General features: G+C 37.3%; 2 protein-coding genes across 3 annotated transcripts; both read left to right on the forward strand.

Annotated features, from left to right (window-relative positions):
- The first annotated feature begins 1,652 nt into the window (after positions 1-1,652).
- On the forward strand, positions 1,653-7,671 carry LOC103425674 (probable E3 ubiquitin-protein ligase LUL4). 2 transcript variants are annotated; one of them, XM_029096330.2, is made up of 4 exons: positions 1,653-2,524; positions 4,407-4,917; positions 5,418-5,564; positions 7,293-7,671. In XM_029096330.2, exons 1-3 carry the CDS (start codon positions 1,869-1,871, stop codon positions 5,529-5,531), a joined length of 1,281 nt encoding a protein of 426 aa, XP_028952163.1. In that variant the 5' UTR covers positions 1,653-1,868; the 3' UTR covers positions 5,532-5,564; positions 7,293-7,671. The 2 variants fall into 2 exon arrangements, with proteins under 2 accessions (XP_028952163.1, XP_008361983.1); XM_008363761.4 differs by lacking the exon at positions 7,293-7,671 and having other exon boundaries at positions 5,418-5,683.
- A 3,363-nt stretch (positions 7,672-11,034) lies between these two features.
- LOC103416806 (heavy metal-associated isoprenylated plant protein 32-like) lies at positions 11,035-14,610 on the forward strand. The gene is made up of 3 exons (XM_008355025.4): positions 11,035-12,338; positions 12,486-12,561; positions 12,663-14,610. Exons 1-3 carry the CDS (start codon positions 12,309-12,311, stop codon positions 14,183-14,185), a joined length of 1,629 nt encoding a protein of 542 aa, XP_008353247.3. The 5' UTR covers positions 11,035-12,308; the 3' UTR covers positions 14,186-14,610.
- The last annotated feature ends 6,430 nt before the right edge of the window (positions 14,611-21,040 follow it).

Here is a 21,040-nt window from a genome sequence, read left to right on the forward strand (position 1 = left end):
CTAAACATAGCTACGTCTAGAATTTTAGCCCTGCCTCAGTAACTTATTAGTTTTAAGTTTATATTTTAAATTTATTAGTTAATTTAGTTAAATTACCGTTGGATGTTTTCAAAGTTAGCCGTTGAATTTGAATCAATTTATTCAACTAGAGAGTTGGGTCCCAAAAAAAAAGTGCTAAAAGGGGGGCTACATTTGGTAAGCTTGATGCCCCTTTAACCAAATAATTGTATGGTGGGCTCTATAAAACTATAGCACATTCATCGGTTGGAGATGAATTTTTGAGCAAATCAGGTCATTTTTTTGGCATTTGGACATTTGGCCTTCTCTATTGGAGATGGTCTAAGATCTCTAATTTATAAGTGAAGAAAAATACTATTAAATCATAGTACTAAGTAGCAACAACGACCATGATTAAACAAGAGCGTGCTAGAGACTTAGTACTAGTTTGGTACTGAGATGCTTTTATAAAAAGTGGGTATAAAAAAAACTGAGCTAAAAAATGTGTTTGGTAAACACTTAAAAACAGCTTATTTTTACAGTTTTGGGTGAAAAATAAAAACTGAAAACGTGAAGCAGCAAAAATGAGCTTATTCTCACAGCACAGTAGAAGTAGTGTTTTTTTTTTTCAAAGTATAGCAATACTAAATCAACCCTTAAAAATACGTGTGCTTATCATTTCCTTTGCAGTCGTGATGTGAAGAAGTTTGGGCCTTTCCAAAGACCAGTGTCGCGAAGAGCTAATCACACCATCCATACGCAACCAACACGTCCAACTCGCTTGAGCGGCAACTCACGCATTGAAAAAAATGAAAACTAATGAAAAAGATTTGAAAACTTTGAGTTTTAACGATAAAAACAAAATAAGAGGTAAAGTGAATAGTATCAGGATTAATTTTTTAGTGTAAAAATGTGATTGTTGCGTTAAAGTGAATAATACCAAAAACTTTTCGTTAAAGTTTTTTTTAAAAAAAGACGCATCATTTTTCACGTACCCACTGCCCTACCTGACTTGCGCATCGGAGAGTGGTTGCCCAACATTTCTACCACAACTACAAGGTGACCTCCTCCACAACTTAAAGGAGCAAGAGAATACCCGAGCTAGAGGCATTGCAGCCTATCTCATTTGGGCGTTGATCTATTTTTATACACAAAATTGAATCGGAATCCTCTTGCTTATAAATAAAGTTAAAGATTTTAGCACCCCTGATTGGTCTTTAAGTGTTTGTAACTAAAAGATGAGCGCAAAAATGGCCATAAAATGTTATGACGTCAATGTGATTCTTTAATAAAATAAAAGGCCTACGCCATCAATAGTAGACCGGCCATTGCCTAAAATAAAATGCACATGACAGAATATGATGAGTTATGAATCTATAATAGTTTAAGTTATCTAATTTATCATTTTACATGAGTTACAAATCATGTCTTATAAGTCTCTACCAATCCAATCTTATCCCTAAGGTTTAATTTCATCCAACCGACCAAACGAGTCAAAAGCCTTAAGATCAATCCCTTCACAATCTACAATCAATTCAATTCAACCTTACGAAAAGAAGAATTTAACACATTGATTTCGAGTAAAAAATGTTGAATTATAGACCAACTTAAATAAAAGTTTTATGTTATAAACAAAAAACTCTATATAAAGCCGCAAAGAACCAAAACCGTGACAAATAGTATCGTTTTAACTTTTTTACTCGACAAATAATTTCTCTTCACGCGAACAAAACGCGATCTTGTTCCTTTCTCCTTCCTCCTTCCTCCTACAGTCGTCGTCTACAGTACACGGTTCCCATACCAAGTCCTCCGCCTAAATCCACCATTTTTCTCCACTCACAATTCACAACCCAAAGCTTTGATCTTGACAAATGGGGATTTCATGGAGCACCAACAGAAGAAGGAACAACTATTACCAAAACCCACCACCGCCTCCGCCGCCACCGCCGCCACGTCAACCCCATTACATCTCAAGTTCTCATCCTTATTATTCATCGGACCATGCCTCTCTTTCTCCACCTCCACCGCCACCTCCTCCTCCTCCTCCACCGCCACCTGGCCCTTTGGTTTCAGCTTCTTCTTCCTCCTCTTTTTCATTTTCTTCTAATAACAACTACCCATATGCCAATTCCGCCACACCTTACGCCCCACAAGGACCGCAACCCAGAGCTCCGTACCCCACACACCCTCTCCCTCTCCTGCCTCCTCCTCCTTCTCCGCCGCAAACCCATTACTGCTACGGCCACTACAACTCCTGCAACCATGGCAATTCCATGATGGGGCGCTTCAGTTACAATTACAATTACAATTACCAGCAGCCTTATAATTATGGTGCTACTCAGAGTAATGGGTGGCCCGCAATTCGGCCTCCTCCGCCGCCTCCGCCGCCTTACGTTGAGCATCAGAACGCCAAGAAGGTTAAGAACGATGTCAACGTGCATAAGGACACGTTGAGGCTTGAGATTGATGACCTGAACCCTGATCAGCATTTGGTGTCTTTCGTTTTCGATGCCATGTATGATGGGAGGTGAGCAAATTGGGATTCTTTTTGTTGTCCTCTGGTTGTTCGCTTCTTGAATTGGTCTATGTCTTATGTTATGTCTGTGTTTGAAGCTTGTGTCTTGTAATAGATTGTGTGTTTTTGAAATGTGTGTGTTGATTGGTATGTATTCATGCTCAGATGTTGTGGACAAGAAATGGGATGGGGTTTCGATCCAAAGTTATCGGCATTTAGGACCTGAGAATACTAAAGCCCTTAACCGTATAACCATAAATTTAAGAATTTGAGTTAGCTGAGATGGAAATTTCGTAGCAATTAATTAGGTAGAGGCCATGCGTGTTAATGACAATGGGGGAAGAGGACTGTAATGCTTTTGGATTCATTGCTGCCATATCCATGGAAATGGAGTGCTAGTGTTGCTGCTATGATACTGAACCGGAAAAAATTAGGGGAGGTGGGACAAATTTCTGAGATGTGTTCTGATATGTGTTCATTTAGAAGGGTAAGGAGACAATACCCTATGAGTTATACAAAACTCGCTTTCATATGCAAGTCTACAGTTACATTGATTATCTAAGCATATGAAATATTAATAAGATGTGGGACTTATGAAGCGATTGTCACTTGATGCTCATATTTGAATCTTTGGATGATGTAATTGCTGATGGACGCCTTAAAAGAAGCTCATGAATTTCGCCTTTTAATATGTGTCCTAGCTTGGGGGATGACAGTGGTAGATATGACCATAAACAAGAAATTAGCTACAGCCGTCAATGCTAGTTGGCAAATCAATGATTCGAACAACTTCACATTAGGGTTTGAAGTATAATTTTTTGGTAGAAATTTTAGCTCTGCACCCTGAAGTTCTAGGTTTTTATCTATCTTGAGAAGGTATGGGTCCTCCTTCTCCAATAGGAAGGTTCCCTATCATATACAAAGGGTTAATTTTCTTGCTTTTGTTTGTTGAACACTGCTCTCAAGAGGAAGTAGAAATATGAAGGGAGATAATTTGCTGCAATCACTTGTTGGGCTAGCGTTTTTTCCAGATTACTGCTTTTCATGATAAACTCTGGATTAGGAGGTCATACTACCTTTGATATATTTCATTCTTCCTACAAAAAACAGGGGTCATACTGGCATCTAACTAAAACCTCTCACATTTGGTTATCTTTACTGAAGTAAGATGAAGCTATGTTGAAACTGTTTCTTAGAGTTTTCGTCAATTATTTTATAGGTTTTGAGAAATCATTAAATAAAGTAATGATTTTATCTTTGTAATTGAGTCTGCTCTTGTGCTTCATGTAATGAATTGTTTTTTAAATAACTCTTTATTATTTGGTCCACACTGTTTATAGTACCAATGATGCTATAGTCCATGTCTTGTTTATCCACATTTCTTTCAGTCTAGAGGTTCATTGAAGTATTATATATAATTTGCTTTTCAATAGTGCTTGGAAACAACTTTCTTGGATTAGTGCTACTTGTGTTATGCAGAAAACCATGCTGGTAGGTGCTTTAGGTTGTTTGCACTTTTGTCTATATATTTGATGTGATTAGCATTCTTAAGTGATAAGAGTTACTGTCCAAAAGTAGCACTAGTGTGAAACATTTGGTGTTATGATTGCTGCATATTCCTGCTGAGCATTTGCGTGTAGCCAGCTAGCATATGTTGTGCATGTACATGGCACTCACCCTATGCATTTTCCCTATATATAGAAAATAAGTGGGTTCCACTTACATCACATGCCTAGTGGCCACGGTCATGATTCTCTAACAGTAAAGACCATGGCTAGTTCTCCATGGTTATATGGTAACAGTTTCCATTTTCTTAGCAGTCTTTTTAGGCGATCTTCATTTCTTATGGGCTTTATCATGTTCCTTTTTTCTGATCAAGTCTTCTTATTGACAGCATTACGGTCTTCTACTTTGCCAAGGAAGAGCCAGACTGTAGGTTTGTTCCACTATTTCCTGAAGCATTTATGCCAGTGAGAGTCCCCTTTCAGAAGGGTCTTGGCCAAAAATTTTGTCAGCCCTCAGGAACAGGAATTGATTTAGGCTTCTTTGAGTTGGATGATCTTTCAAAACCATCACCAGGAGAAGATGTATTTCCGCTTGTAATATCTGCTGAAACATGTCTGCCACCTGATTCAACAGATGAGCATATTGTTGGGCCTACCCCATATACATCCCCTCATATGCAGATTACTCAAGCTGTGCTGGAAAAGAACAATGGTGACCATTTCCAAGTGAAAGTAATTAGGCAGATACTGTGGATTGATGAAGTTCGGTATGAGCTACGTGAGATATATGGAATAGGAAGCTCGACAGTGGAAAGCTTTGATGACACTGAACCGGGGAAGGAATGCGTGATATGCATGACTGAACCTAAGGACACTGCTGTGTTGCCTTGTCGACATATGGTGAGAGTTTGTCTAAGATACATAATTATATGGAGAGGGTGCTAATTATCATAGAATATGCTGGAGAATCTGCACTTATACCATACGGTAGAAAATCTGTTGAGACTGATGGTCTGGAAGGCTCAAGCCCATTGTGCTCGAGGATGTCTCTTGTGAATAGACTGATCCAGGCAGATGGGCTTGACTCATCCGATCACACATCTACGATAGTCCGACTCCCACACTAGATTTCTGTTAAATTTTGGGTTCTCTTGGTTAGTGGTTAGGAGCAAGAGCATTGGATGGTTGGATCAGTAACATGCTACCATGGTTTTTGTTTCTTTCTCAAATTTCTAACTGCTGTAGATTTAGTTTCTTTAGATGACGAGAAATATAATTCTCGATTAGAATTCCTTTGTAACTCCTAGAATGTGTATGACAATGCAAGCTAGGATACATACCTCAAGCTTTTCACTTTTAAGACTACAGTTGTTTATTCTCACTTCATTTGTTTTTTCCAGTGTATGTGCAGTGACTGTGCAAAAGAATTGCGGGTTCAATCCAATAAATGCCCCATCTGCCGTCAACCCATTGAGGAACTTATAGAGATCAAGATAAATAAAAGTGAGCAATGAAGATAGTTGTTTCTCCATACTATGTGGATTGTGGTATGGCTATCGAATTCTTTTATTTGTGTGTTTTCACCTGTTGTATAAAGGGGCATTTTTGTTTTGTTTTGTATATTGTAATTGCTGTGTTGCTTTCTAATATTCATGTGATTATCTTACATAGATGACTGAAATTTGATCCTCAAGAATTAACTTTCTTAACCATTATATATACCCATGGTGTGTGCAAACTGCAAGCTCTTGGTTCCCTTTATAGGCAACTCGTTTAGAACTTGTAAACTAAAAAAATTAAGTAAAAAGTGCGGGTTTGATTTCCTTGAGTGTTTTGTGGAGCACTTATACATTTAAGGAGTCTTCATCTTGTCATTTTACATATTTGAAAGTAGCGAGTGGTTTTTTTTTTTTCTTTTTTTTTTTTTTTTTTGAGGTTTACAGTATTTAATTAAAAGAGATCAATTTCCATGCTTTTACTTCACAGTCCTCATCATTTTCTTACCTTGGGGGAGAAGAAGAAATGGGGGAGGCACATGTGTTTGTTAACTTTCCGCTGCTTTAGTCGATTCTCTATGGTATCTTTACATTCTATACATATATCTTTATGTGTACATATGGATTCAAGGAAGAGAATGAAGAACATTCTAGGTTGGGACATCTAGATAGGACAAACATTCTGTGCCTCAAGGAAGTACTTTTTTTCACTCTGGGATACATCTAAAAAAGAGTCTGGGAGGGAATGTTACCTGTTGAAGTTAGCGTGAGGGGGCAAATTAAGATTCTAAACCTATAAAGCTTAGGTGGGTTAAATTGCATCTTATTGAACTTCCCTACTGTATTTGCCCTCAGTACTTTATTTCTTATGTGTGTTTGTGTGTATTAGGTTCTTTATAGAATCACACCATCTGATTATGTTGTATGTTAACTTTGTATTTGTTCACTGTTTAGCGTTTGAACAAATTAATCCCGATCACATTACTGGTTGATATGTTAGCTACTGTGAAACCATGGACATCCGAATCCTTCGGACTTGTATAGGAACATACTTTATGACCAGTTAGGAGATGTATTTTCTCTTGCTGATTCAATTACGTGACCCTCGGGTTTCTTTGGTTTCTTCACTAGTGAATATTCTTTGTGGGTGTGGGTGTGGGGGGTGTGGCATCTCTTGCAAGAGAGGATGCGATTGACTTGTTTTTAACAGACGATTCCTTGCATCAACAGCGTCGGATTCTATATGCCAAAGCTGTCATAGTCTTCCCCTGTTTAACCTCCTTTAACTACACTACAAATTGCTGGTAACATCGCGCTTTGATCCTCCACACGGTGTGTATGTAATCACCAGCTGTTTCGTTGTTATCGCACAAAACTGTATGCTTTACCCCGTCACGAGGTTTTCTTACATTTAAGGCACCTCTAGTTTTCACTGCTATTTGCCTGCACTGAATGTTAGCTATAACTCCCATATGATTACCTACTCTTCTCTGTATATCCTTTCCTAATGTTGTCCCATATATGATTACCTACTTTTCTCTGTATCTCCTTTCCTAATTTTGTCCGTGCAGTCCGTTAACCACTGTATATATATATATATGTTCACTTCTGCAACTTGTTGATATCCTTCCGAAACACTTGCGCTACGAATTGGTTTCCTCCTAAATCTTCTGGTAAAAAAAGAAGAAAGAAATATTGTTACAAATTTCATTAATCACTACCGTCATTGCGTTCGGACTTCTGTTCGAATCTCACTTGTTACATTCGCATAATCTGCAGGGAAAAATCTAATAAATGACGACCTCAAATCTTCAAATCTCTCTTATCAATCACTATCTGCAGAAGGCCAAGTGGTGCTTCATGTGACAACTTCTGCATAAATGGCAATGGCATTGCTTGGCCGCCCAAGTCATTCCTTTTTAAAACCTCCCTCACAAGGAAAAGATGTTATATCAAGTTCCGTACATAGGAGAGAGGCTATAGAGCTACCCACTTTAACCTACAGTCAAGTTTCAACCAAGTTCTAAAGCCCCCCCCAATGCATGTAATTTAGACCCTTCTGCTTTTTAAGTGTTGCCTTGTTGCCGTGTTGCCCACCGTCTCCTTGTGTATGGAGGCCAAATGGAAACCTAATTAATAGTTTTCAACTTTTTTTTTTTATGTGGTTTCGGAGAGGCTGTTAGTTATCTCCGGTTGTATATTCACTTGTGTTCGTCTATCTATCTCATCACTACAATCGGTTGTATATTCACTTGTGTTCGTCTATCTATCTCATCACTACAATAAATTTTACTTGATGAGAGAGAGACATAAGTGGATATACATGATTGGTTATAATTCAGATTTTAAATGTAAATAAGGATATACAACTAGTTAGAAAGCGAATCTCAAGTGATGAGATAGATAGACACAAATGAATAAGAATCAGTTACAATCTCCACTGTTTATGTGGAGATTTTATAGTGATTAGTTGCATGATGTGAGAGAGAGATGAGAATATATTCTGCTATAATTATGAATCAACTTTGGTTTTGCTTAAACTTTACCTAATCACTAAAGTCACCTCAAAAAACGCAATCAATGTTCCAAAATCAATTTCTCTTTTATGTGAATTAGACCAGGAAACCAAAGCCATTTGGTTTAAGTCCCTTTCCACACCGTCCAAACATCTTTTTTACTAGCAAAGTTACCACTTCAAAGGGGGAAACAGGAAAGCTAAAAAGGCACAAGGGTTTGTTTATACATCACCTCTCTCACCTCAGGCTTTTAAGGACATCAATGATTTGTAACCTCACGAAACAAGTGTCCAAAACTCATGAAAAAATCTACCAAAACCACAAGCAAGCAAAGCATGATTCATCTGCATCAATGGAGGAGGAGAGGAGAGGACTTTGCTTGTGGCCCTCAATAGTTGCTTTCTTTTGCCTAATTGCTGTTAAAGTAGGACATACACCAAAGAAGCTTTATTAGTTTCATAACCTAACCTACAGCTTGCTATTTTCCTTTCTATTCTTTTTTTTTCTTCCATATTTTCCCACATTTCATAAATAATGGACACATTGCACCAAACCCTAGCTCAATTGGGACATTTTCTTCAAGTTGGTGTAGCAACTAGCAAACCATTTTGGGGAGAATGAATGATATATACACAAAAGGATGAACTCTTTTTATTTCCACCATTTGGGAATATGATATTTTTGCATGGGGGTTTAGAAATAGTATTGTGGAATTAAACTAGTCTCTTTCACATACTTTTATGTTTTTTTTTTTATCAGTTAATGGCATTTAAAAAGAAGATCCAAACTTTTGGCCTGTACCAATTTTACCAGAGCAATTTCGGGTTTTTCTTCGATAGTTCAAGTAATTCGATCTTTTAACAATCTTTATCATTCGATTTCATAGAGTCAATTTTCTCTGTTTATTTCCCGAACTACTCTCAAACTATTAAAGAAAGTTAGAGCATTTCCGTTCACTTAGAGTGACCTATGCGCCAATAGGCGAGTATTCACACGGACAAATCTATTTGGGAGCTAAGATAAGACAGGCATTTGTTAACTTTTTTTTTCTTCTTAAAACTCTTACCTTAGATTGTATTATTGAGAAACACCAATTAACAATGTTGTTCTTTTAGCTAAAATGATCATTGAGATTGAAAATCGATAGAAGTGGTCCATGAGTTTGTCCACCGTAAACCATTTTGGTCTTTCCGTGAAATATTTGTCAGTATTCTCGTTACTATTAACTAAGAGGATTGAAGGAAGATTAAAGAAAGCACTAAGGTTGCAGGAAGGTGATCTTCTCAAAGATTCAATACTGTTTGCACTTAGAGTATGATTTCCCTTGCTTTGTGCAGTACAACCTTGAATCCTTCTTTTTTGCGTTTTGTAACGTTCCCTCCCTCCCTTCAAGACCTATGACTTCTCTTTTTGCAGGTGAATGGTTCCTCTTTTCAGGCTTCTTTAATGAATCTTAGTTATAGCTAAATCTTCCTTCCTCTTTCTCCTAGCACAACTGCGACCTTCTCTTTTGTTGTAAGACAAATGAACGCCACTGCTCCTGAGAAGATTGCATCGTGCACTCTTCCTAGAGCACTCCTTCATCTGGTCAGCTTCCACAAGCGTTAATTCTGGTAATGTGTCTCTTGGATTTTATTCATTGTTATTCTTTGTGAATTAGGAAGTTCACCTCTCTCTTCATTAAATGAGGGCTCTGTTGGGTTTTCACATGAACTTAAGGCTTTGAGTCTAATTCCTTTTTAATTGACTTAGTTGGCCTACTAGGGAAAAAGGGGAACTAGGTTTGTTCTCTCTCAAACTCACTTACGTGGACTTCAAAGATTGTGGGCTTGGATTTTTGGGCTCCCAAACAACCCAAAGTCTTCCATAATCTTGACTCTGCGCCCAATAAAATTTCGTAAACATCCACACCATGATTCACTTGGCAAGGCTGGCACGTGGCTTGGGCATATTTTAGCTTGAATAGTAGTTAGCAAAATAGAGCTTGGCGTGATGAATATGCAAGGAAATATGCAAGGATTTGCATAGGCGTGGCATGATGATACAAACATCCAGTCTGATTATCATTATTTTAATGGCATGGCATGATTGTGAATGTTTTCTCTTCTCAATTCCACGCCTTGTCATGTGTTTAGGCTTGATTCAGGGCTTTTACGATAATCGGGCCTTGAGACTTAATTGAGTTTGCATGTGACATTCTTGGACCCTAACAACGGTCAATTATGATGTATTATGTGCATCAAGCATACGAGCTTGACGTATGTATCTTCTATGCCAAGCGAAATTTTCAAGACCACACCTCTTGAAGTGTATATTTGTCAACTCAAGCTTCTTATGAACACGTGTTAAACCCTTAATATGCGGTAATTTTTTTTTACCACAGTTGTCAAATCAATAGATCATCTACATTTTCCTTTTTTAAAGATGTAGACAGAGTTTATTTATCGATTTAAATATTTTTTTTATGGTCGATTTTCCTTTTTAGTCTCCAGTGATGTATTTTGACGTAATATTATATTTAAAGTATTTTTATTGTACATGTTGACCAAATTAAATGAAATCTGGGGTTCAGAGTTAGGCTGTAACGTGTCTGCGGTGCAGCTGGAGTATTTACTTGTGTAAGATATGACTATGAACTTTATAATACATGTAAGTCGAATTCGTATGTAATCTTTTATGAGTTAGGGGTACAATTGATCTATAAAGAGGTTATGATCTTCCTATTCTGTAGATGTAAGAAAAGTTTTTTAAGTAATATAACTAGCCTCGAAGTCAGAGTTTCTCTCGTCGGAAAAGGGTTGGAGATCCCTATTCTATTTATATTTATTCTATAACAAGTAGTAGCCTGGTAGATCATCCGACGCGTAATAAAGATTCAACCATCAAGAACATGGATCGACTCCATTTCCGTACTTCTTTTGCCCTACTCAATAAGAGGAAGGCATATTTTAATGTTGAATTTACGGTTGACTTTATTTCCTCTCATTTTCTATAAAATTGCATTTGTCAATTTCATCTCACATGTTTTAGGTCTAAGTTAAGTTTAACGACCTTTATTATTTTGAATGTCAATAAACCCTAATAACTTGTGTTTTCTTTCAATAATCTTTAGTGAAGGTATATAATTTAGTTCAGTTAGCTGACCAATTTTTGACATTTGGTTACAAAAGTAATCAATTTTATTATCATTTCTACAACAAAATGTCAAAATTTGATCATTCTTTTTTTTTTGTTTTTGTTTTTTTGTTTTGTTTTGTTTTCTTTCAAGACCTCTGCACATAACCCATAGATTGATTCATGTCAAAAAGAGTTCACACCGCGAGGAATGTCGTTTACTCAAAAGTTATTACTCATAGCACGGGATTCACCCAGATTCTTAAAAATCCGTTGGATTTTAAAGAGGTGAACTGGTAAATTGCTTCTGCCAAGCTCAAAGTACGAATAGCAGCAGCAAAGTACACAGGAGGAGGAGGATTGGAGGAATCAGACTGTAACAAAAAAAAAAACTATCTGAGCATTTACACGAAAGAGAAGGTCCAATTTAATGGCATTATTTATTTTACCACCGATTTTGGGAGGGGAAAATCTGACACAGTTTTCATTCGCATCTGCTGATAATAATTAATAATTATCAAATATTAAATTTAATAGTTGAAACGAAATCTGACCCTCTTCAATTTCACCATCGCTATTTAACACTCACCTCCTCATTCTCAGTCCTCACTCCTCCCTCCTCCCTCCTCACTCCTCCATGGTTGTTATCAAAGCCAAGCCAGTAAGCAATTGTTAGCTTCCGAGCCAAGCCAACTTACAGATCACAAAATAAAAATAATAGCAACAAATGATAAAATCCTTGGAGGAGGCACCACTTTAGAGTCTCCTTTTCTCTCTCTCTCTCTCTCTAACCCTGAAATAGAGGAAGCAGAGATGCCCATTGAAGTTTAATGTCTACCCACCTCATCTTCTGAGCTCCCCACCCCCCCCCTCCCCTTCTCTCTCCCTCTCTCCCTCTCTCTCTTCAAAGACTGAAACTTTGTTGGTTCTAAACTTACTCTGCTCAGAGAGACTCGGACCCGTTTGTTTTCCCTCTGCGTTCTTTTGCTCGGAAAAAAGTCCCCAAAAGAAATAACAGAAACACCCCATTTTCTGTAGCTCCTGTAATTTCACCGCTCTCTCTGTTTTCTGCAGCTTCTGTTTGATAGATCTTTCAGCGACCCTCTTCTCTGTTTTTACTATTAATTGTAACATTGTGTTAATTTGTTGCATTTGAGCTGTAACTATGAGTAAAGAAGAGTTCTTGAAGATCCAGGTACACTCTCTCACTCCCATCTTCTTAATTCTTTGCTTCATTTGAACTCAAATGTTCATAACTTTATAAAACTTATTAAAAAATTTTGACCGTTGTGAATATTTCTTTTTCACTCTGCTGTATTCTTTGGGTTATCTGTTCATGCAGAAATGTGCTCTCAAAGTGAACATCCACTGTGATGGATGTAAGCACAAAGTGAAGAAAATCCTGCAGAAAATCGACGGTATCCTCCATTCCCCCCCTCACATTTACCCTTTTGCTTTTGTTCGATACAAATTTTAAAGTTTGCATCTTTTCTAAAATTTGTTGGTTAATTTTGAACAGGGGTTTTCACCACCGACATAGATTCAGAGCAGGGGAAGGTGACGGTCTCCGGAAATGTAGACCCTGCTATTCTGATTAAGAAGCTTGCGAAATCCGGCAAACATGCAGAGCTTTGGGGCGCTCCGAAGGTGAACAATAACAACAACCAGAGCAACCTCCCCAATCAGTTCAAGAACATGCAAATTGACAATGGCAAAGGCGGAAACAACAACAGCGGCAAAGGCGGGCAGAAGGGTGGCGGTGGCGGTAACAGCCAGCCAAAGGGCGGCCAGCAACCCCAGCAGCAACAGCAGAACCAGCAGCTTCAGCAGCAGCAGCTGCAGCAGCAACTCCAGCAGCTCCAGCAGCTCCAGCAGCTGCAGCAAATGAAGGGGTTCCAAGATCTGAAGCTGCCCCAATTGCAAGGCATGCAAATGCCCCCTAATTTCAAGGACCAGAACCCGAACCCGAATCAGAAGGCGGTGAAATTCAACGTGAAGGAGGAAGAGGATTTGAGTGACGATGAGTACGATGACCTCGATGATGATGACGACTATGACGATGAGTTTGATGAGTTTGATGATGACATGGATGAACGCCTTCATCCTCTCACTAAGGGGAAGCCTGTGGTGATGGGCAATGGTGGCCAGGGGATGCCGCCGAACATAATGATGATGAATGGTATGATGAAGGGGAACCATCCGCAGATGATGAATGCTGCAGTCCAAAAGGGTGGTGGTGGTCAGAATGGCGGTGGTGCTGCGGGTAATGGGAAAAAGGGCGGCAGCAGTGGGGCTGTGCCTGTTCAGGTGAATATGGGTGGTGGGAACAATGAGGGTAAAAATGGAAATGGAGGAAAGAAGGGTGGCGGCGGCGGTGGAAACCAAAACCACAATCAAGGAGGCGGGGGTGGAAAGAATGGAGGCAAAAGTGGAGGCTTTCCGTCGGATGGCAAAAATGGTGGTGGGGGAAATGCCAAGAATGGAAACAGTGGTCAAGGGGGTCCTAATGGGAGCATGGACAATGGCAATGGGGGTAAAAAGGGTGGTGGAGGCGGCGGCGGAGGAATGAGTGAAGTTCAAGCTTTGAACAATGCTTTCCAGAACATGGGTGGCCGTCCTCAGGGCATGCCTGGAGGTAATGTGGGACAGATGGGCAACATGAACATGGCAATGGGCCCAATGGGTAGCATGCCTATGGGCCAAATGGGCAACATTCCAGCTGTCCAAGGCCTGCCGGCTGGCGCCATGAATGGCGGTGGTGGCGGAGGCGCCGGTGGAGGTGGATACTTCCAAGGAGCTGGGCCTGAGGCCATGCCTGGTAACCCCTACCACCAACAACAATACTTGCAGGCTGTGATGAACCAGCAAAGGGCAATGGGCAATGAGAGGTTTCAACCAATGATGTATGCCAGGCCTCAACCTGCTGTCAACTACATGCCACCCGGCCCACCGCCGCCATACTCATACGCTCCTCCTCCAGCAGGTGAACCACACACTCACTTCTTCAGTGATGAGAACACCTCAAGTTGCAATGTGATGTGAAAACCGAAAAATTACTGGAAAAATGGTCCTGCTGCTGCTGATTTGGGTTAATTTGCTGAGTTTGTGGTGGTTCTGGTGGTGGTGATTTCAGTTAATAGTTCCAAGGACTAGAAATCCGATGCCATATTATACATGGAAATGTTTTTTTAGCTTTAATTTCTCTCTTTTTTCCCATCTATGATCATCTTACCTTTTAATCCTATGTTAATGAGGGTTTAATTATTAATAGAGAGTATTTATAGATAATATATTTAAAGTAATTAGGGGAGCAGATGGGGATGTAAGTGGAAGGAGAGGGAGATAGTGCTCTCTCTGCTCGCTCTATTTTTTATGAGGATGTTTATATATGTTTATATAAGTTGCAAAAACAAAAATAAGATGAAAAGAATGGGAAGCCCATCTCTCTGCCCATTTTCTCTCAATAATTTCCAAGTCCAAAATCCTCTCTTTTCTTTTCTTTATTTATCAGATTTTTTTTTTTAGTTCAAACAATATTTTACACTAAAATACACTAATCACTGAGACCGCAGTAGGTTGAAGAGGAGGAGAATAGCAGTGAATGTGGCAAGTGCAATGTGCATTGTTGCTCATTTTCCATTTACAAAATTTGCCTGCCCTCCCTGTTTCCTCCAACGTGATTGACATCATGGATGTTTGGGTGGTGGGTCCACCTAAATGAGTAGGGCTAGTGGAAATCTGGACCCACAATCCGCAGCAGTGTTTTTGGTGATGGTGTTTCATGTATGCCCCCCTGCTTACAAAGAAAACTAAATTATTGATTCTCTCAAAACCCAATAAACACTTGCTGAAAGTTCAAACCTTTCAAAGTCTTTGCTGTTAAAAAAAACCTGGGTAAATTACAATTTACCACATCCGGATTTGAGATTTATTGCAACCTCATTTAATATCTTTAAAATATTTTATTTTTATTCTTCATGTACTATTTTATTTTAAAATAATATCTTTGTTACATTTTTCATTTATTAGTATGTGGTTATCACATTTATGTCATGTGACTAAACACCTAATAAAAAAAATTAATTATCAAAAACAGAACCCAGAAACCCATTCCCCGGATCTCTCTGCAATTCCAACCCTCTCTTCCTCCATCTTCACCTCCCTCCCATGGCCAATTCACCCCAACCCCACCACTGACCCAAAAGCATATCAACACAAAATCCATACCTCCCCTCCCATTTCCTCCCATTCATCCACCCACCACTGCCATAAACCGCCTAAAAAACACCACCATGTCGATGTCGGCGTCCATGGATTCCTCCAATTAAGCAACCTGAAGAATTTTTCTTCACCAAAGCCCCAGAAGGGCCAACAGATCTCACACCTTCGTCCATCTACATCAACCGCCCGAAACCAAAAAACCCTAATTTTTCATAACCCCGCCGTCCAATTGAAAGGGCAAAGGAAGATTTCACAAAAATCTTACCTCGCCGGAGAGTCTGAGGGTGGGGAAGAGGGAGAAGAAGAAAGGGGAGGAGAGGGGGTGAGTCCCCCGCCGGGGGGGTGGAATGGTTTCTGAGTTTGATTGTTTTTTTAATAGGATAAATATTATAATATTTAAAATGCATAAAAAAAAAAAAATTTGGCACGTGACACAAATTTGGCACCCACATCAGCATAAATGTGAATCTCATATTTGCCACGTCATCACTTAATGGTTTATTTAACATATTTAACAGATTTTCTAACGAATGTATGAAATTGAAATAAAATGATAACTAAATGTATGAAATTGAAATATTTTAAAGATGTTGTAAGGAAATAAAATCGACCCCAAATCTAAGAGAGTAAAATTTAATTTACCCAAAAAACATGTAATTAGAATATAATAAATAAAACTTTAGTATAAATTAACAATATAGATTGCTTTTTATTTTATTTTGTTCTTTGGGACTCATAAGTAACAATTTTTCTCCACATATGCCATATAATTTGACATATGTGGGCAGGTTTTCCTTTTACATACATATCAATTCACGTTTACACATTAAAAAAAATAGATGTTGCATGACACACTTCGACCGTAATATTGAGGACTTAATTGTTGAACTCGTTAAGCAAGTGGACATCTAGATGTTGCATGGCATATTTATGGATTTATTGTTGGCATGCATTTGATTTCATACTTATACATAGTATGATTTTTGGGAAACTATACTTGTTTTATAGCGAGGGGTTAGTATATTTGTAAAATAAAATGATTTTATAAACCTTTATTTTTGTGCCCACTCACCCTTGTTTTTCTTCCCTTCAGATTTTAGCAACTGAACTATCTTATTGACGAGGATTCTTGGCAAATCTCAATATAGGTGGCTACCTTTGAGGGTACAATCCTTATTCGTACTTTACTTATATTCTGACATCATGTGTGAAATAGGTTCATTCCCGCTCACAGCTCACTCTTGTATTTAGACACTTTTAATTTTAAATTTATTCACATTTTCTACATCACTACACTTTATAGCTTCGTCACCTTCCAGGCGTCGGCCAGCACAGCTTGATTCGAAATCCTAATGAATATTCCGGATCGAGATGTGTCATTGCAGGTAAGAAGTCAAGCAGTGCTCTTAGTGCTCTTTCCTTACTTTCTGCGGTGAAGTTTTCATTTCATGCGTCTCTTTTTGCATTCCTTATATTTTTGTTCATTAAGTCTCCCTCCTCTAATTAAAAAGGGGTGATTTATGTACTCTCCTTCACCTTCTACACCATTTTACTTTAATTATATTCCTTGATTTGCTTTGAATTCATGATAACTTTCAACCCCAGCATGGTTTGTTACCAATATCATCGATATTGTCCAAACTTAACCATTTATTATTGGTGTTGGGTTTCATTACAAAGGGTCTATGTGATATAAGAGATGGGAACTTTTATGTATATATTATTTTGTCATACATCTGATGTTGATCTTATTCTCCAACAATTCATTCCAACAGTTGGAGGATAAAATTATTGTGAAAAAAAAAAAAGAGGATAATAAAACACTTTTTTACTCTTTCTTAACATTTTTGTTTAATCTTGTTTGTTATGTTAATTTGATTTATTAAATTTTTTTTTTAACAAACGATATTATCTATACTAAGAGAGAGAAAGAGGGTTTAGCCTCACAATAGGCTAGCAATAATATAGTTTAAACTTGCATTTGGCGAGAATCGAATATAAAATATTTCACTTACAAGTAAAGAGGAATACTACTAGACCGTAGTACTAAGTGACCATAAATAAATAAAGATTTGTTAAGAGGCTAAAAGTATTGTGAAAATCAACTAAAGAAGTAGAATAAAATGGGGGTGCTTTTGAATTTTGTGTAGATAAATGTTAAAGAAACCATTTCAAAAGTGAGACTACTATCATCTTATGTTTTTAGCACAACATTTTTTAATATTAATCAGTGTTCTAAAAATTGACCTAGGCGACTGCCTAGGCGCTGGAAGGTAGCCAACCGGCGCACTTAATTCCTAATCGGCTAAAAAATTGGAGAGCAGATTAGGCAGGACTAAGCGGAGATATGCAAATCTAGACAGGGCTAGACGGAGCTGGATGGAGACTAATCGGGCTTATTTGAAGATGCCGAAATCTGCAATTTTTTTTTGTTGCGGAGGCTCCGCGAAGAAGAAAATTGTTCCCTAGCTGATTTTGCACTATTCAATTCAGATGGTCCCACCATCTTTTATCTATAGTTGCAACGTTTTCTTTGAAATGGTCCCCACCATTTTTTTGCAACTTTTTATACTCTTTTCTTTTTCCACTCTTAACCCGTTATTACCTTTCATTCTGTTTTTTTATTTTTTTGTTGTTGTAATGTTTTATTATTATTATTTTTAAGATCATACCATATGTATTTTTATTATATACTTAAAAAAATTTATTCATGAATTTCATTCAATTATAATTTTTTGTAAATGTTAATATGTACTTATTTACAAGATATACAAGAAATTTACCTAAATCCGTCTAGATCCCGTCTAGCTACCTAGGCGCTAAACTCCAGTCCGTCATCCGACTAGCACCTAACGTTTTTTAAAATCTTGATATTAACATAAAAATTAACGTTAATCTATGAAATAGTAAAAAGTTATATTTTGAAAATCTCTTTAGTATTTTTCTTTCGCATACATTGGGCAAACCAGCAGATGAAGAAACAAAAGAGTAGAAGGTGTTGACAAAGACAAGCTGACAACTTTATATTTTAGAAAATCTAACGGCGTTGACACCTTCGACAGAAATTCAGATCTGACGAGTGAGTGAGTGAATGAGTGAGTGAGTGAAGGAAAGAGAGAGCATAAAAAATTTAAAAAAAAATTTAAAAAAAATTTACAACGGAGAAGAAGATGAAGGAGAGTGGACCCCACAACACAAATATGATTTGTTGGATGTGTTGGATTCGCCACATGATGATGATAATGGAGAAGCTGCTGCTGCAGCAATGCTGGTATGCTGTTCCGTCGAGCTCCATCGATCCACTGTCTAATCAGACAGCGATTGATAGGAAGCGCCGTTGTACCTTCCCAGAAGCACTTCTCTGTTTCCCTCTGCTTACCATTCCCCTCTATAGAATTTAATAAAACTTTGATTAACGAGAAGCACAAGTTTAATTACTAACTAATTGGGTCAAGCTTTGGGTTACTAATTTACTAATTTAGTAGCATAATCAGTAGACTAAAGTGTCTAGTACTAGGATTTTTTAAAAATTTAATTGGCTGCAAGCAATGACTTTTGTTTGATATTTTGTTTTAATGGCTTATTAAGGTAAGGGATTTTAATTGAGATTCTACCAAATATGGACTTCAAAAATAAACATGTAAGACTATTATTTTATATGTCAGGAATTGTTTATGTATTTAACTTTGGAATCAAATTATTAACCTAATTTGTAAGTGGTAGATTCCTTTAGTAGATAAATCATTCATTGTAACTAACTCGTTTCAAGTTTAAACTTTTTATTTAGTGTAGATTAGAAGAATAATATTGCTTGTTCCAACCATAGTTTGTCTTTTGAGTTGCATGAGAATGTATGATAGACTGATAGTAGACTGTGAATCAAAATTGCACATTATCAAATTACATCAATAATAATATATAATTAACTAATACTGTTTACACGTATTAGACTATTCATGTCGTTGATACTCTCTAATAGAAGTATAAATTACAAATTGTATGAGAACAGAGAACTCATATGCTGTATGTTTAAATAGCATTATTCTATTAAAAAATAATATGATGCGATATATTATTAAACTGCCAATCCAGACTGTACGTTCATGTATAATTGCTCAATCAAGAGTTATCCTTTTTTGTTTGACACTAGAGGATTTATTTCTTTGGGTGGTAAATTTTTTATGGGGACGCTAAGAACATCCTCACGCAGATTTTCTTATTTATTTTTTCAATTTTCTTTTTTATTCTGTACTGTGTCTTAATGACCTAAATAATCTAATTTTTTTTTAAGATTAACTCTGTAAAAATAAAATAAAAATCAACCAAAATAGAAATTATTTAACTATTCTATTAATGTAGTCAAAATTTCAGTGTTAAATGAGAAACACAATTCTTCTCTTATTGAATAACCATTAGATGGCTAAACAATTCCAAACTTAGTTAATCTTTTGTAGAGATAATTATTAAAGGGTGTCCTAATAAAAAAGTTCGGATCTTCATATGACATTTCAAAATAAAATATAGAGAATGCTTGTCTACTCCATAACCTTTAGGCTTATTAATTGATTTGCTCCCTAAAACTATCATTTAGTCTTATATTTTACCTCTTGAAATTAGTTTCGTCTCACTTTACCCCATGAAAACTACCATTTTCGTCTCCTTAGTTTCGGTTCACCTATTTTTTTCTATTTGTCAAATAGAAATTAAGTTAAAGGGTGGTAAGGATATTTTACTTTTGACATGGGTTAAAGGGTAGTAAGGATATTTTTGTCTCCTTAGTTTTAGTTCACCTATTATTGCGATCAAGTTCTTGAGTTCAGTTGATGATTAATCTTCTTGGTGACAATGACAGTTTGTCGTAAACTTAGAAAAAAGTTTCTATATATGTAAATTATGGGGTTTGAATTAAAGTTGTAAAAACTGGAATTAGATTGCTTTAGCAGACAGCTTGGAAACAAAGAATTGTATAAAAAATATAGTGTTCATACTTTTTCAATTTAACGTTTACTTGGCCGAATTGAACAAAAACAAAATGAACAATGAGACGAAAATGATAATTTCAAAAAACAAAATGAGACAAAATCGGTTTTGAAAAGTCTTAAGTGAAACTGAATGATAATTTCAAAAGGCAAATCAATTAGCTATTTGGAATTTTGTCATCTCCAAAGTCGTATGTGTTTGCTTGCAAGATCAGCCAACGACTTCTGTATCAGGCTCTACGGTTGCACGGGTAACGAGAGACCTAAGCCAAACATTTAATGCTCGTAGCTGCAGATCCAATATTTCTCAGTCTGATTGGTTAACAAGACTCACATATCCTCCTCTGGTTTGAACCAATCCAATCGTCAACATGAATGGTCGGGACCCTCTCTCCAAACTTCAGAACTTGGGTTACCAATTGTCAATCATGCAAGCTGACACGTGGCAGGTGAATGAGGACGTCTTTGACAGGTAGCTGGGGAATCATGCATATACACTCAAATTTCACATGGGATGTTGTATGGCTGCATGCCTGTATGGCAGTATGGGGATGATGGTTTGGTTCAGTTTTAGTGGGTTTTCTTTGGATTTAGTTGCAAAATTATGCAATATGCATATAATGCCATGCCAAACGGCACACTCACTCACACAAACCTAACAACTCACTGCAACAATTTCGCTTCTCTGTTTGCTTCA

The sequence above is a fragment of the Malus domestica genome, chromosome 16 (genome assembly GCF_042453785.1).
Source record: "Malus domestica chromosome 16, GDT2T_hap1".
NCBI lineage: Eukaryota > Viridiplantae > Streptophyta > Magnoliopsida > Rosales > Rosaceae > Malus > Malus domestica.

Coding starts and splice junctions, on each gene's coding strand:
- LOC103425674 (XM_029096330.2), top strand. CDS start 1,869: ATGGGGATTTCATGGAGCACCAACAGAAGAAGGAACAACTATTACCAA. Junction 2,525..4,406: donor GATGCCATGTATGATGGGAG/GTGAGCAAATTG, acceptor TCTTATTGACAG/CATTACGGTCTTCTACTTTG. Junction 4,918..5,417: donor TGTTGCCTTGTCGACATATG/GTGAGAGTTTGT, acceptor TGTTTTTTCCAG/TGTATGTGCAGTGACTGTGC.
- LOC103416806 (XM_008355025.4), top strand. CDS start 12,309: ATGAGTAAAGAAGAGTTCTTGAAGATCCAG. Junction 12,339..12,485: donor AAGAGTTCTTGAAGATCCAG/GTACACTCTCTC, acceptor CTGTTCATGCAG/AAATGTGCTCTCAAAGTGAA. Junction 12,562..12,662: donor AATCCTGCAGAAAATCGACG/GTATCCTCCATT, acceptor AATTTTGAACAG/GGGTTTTCACCACCGACATA.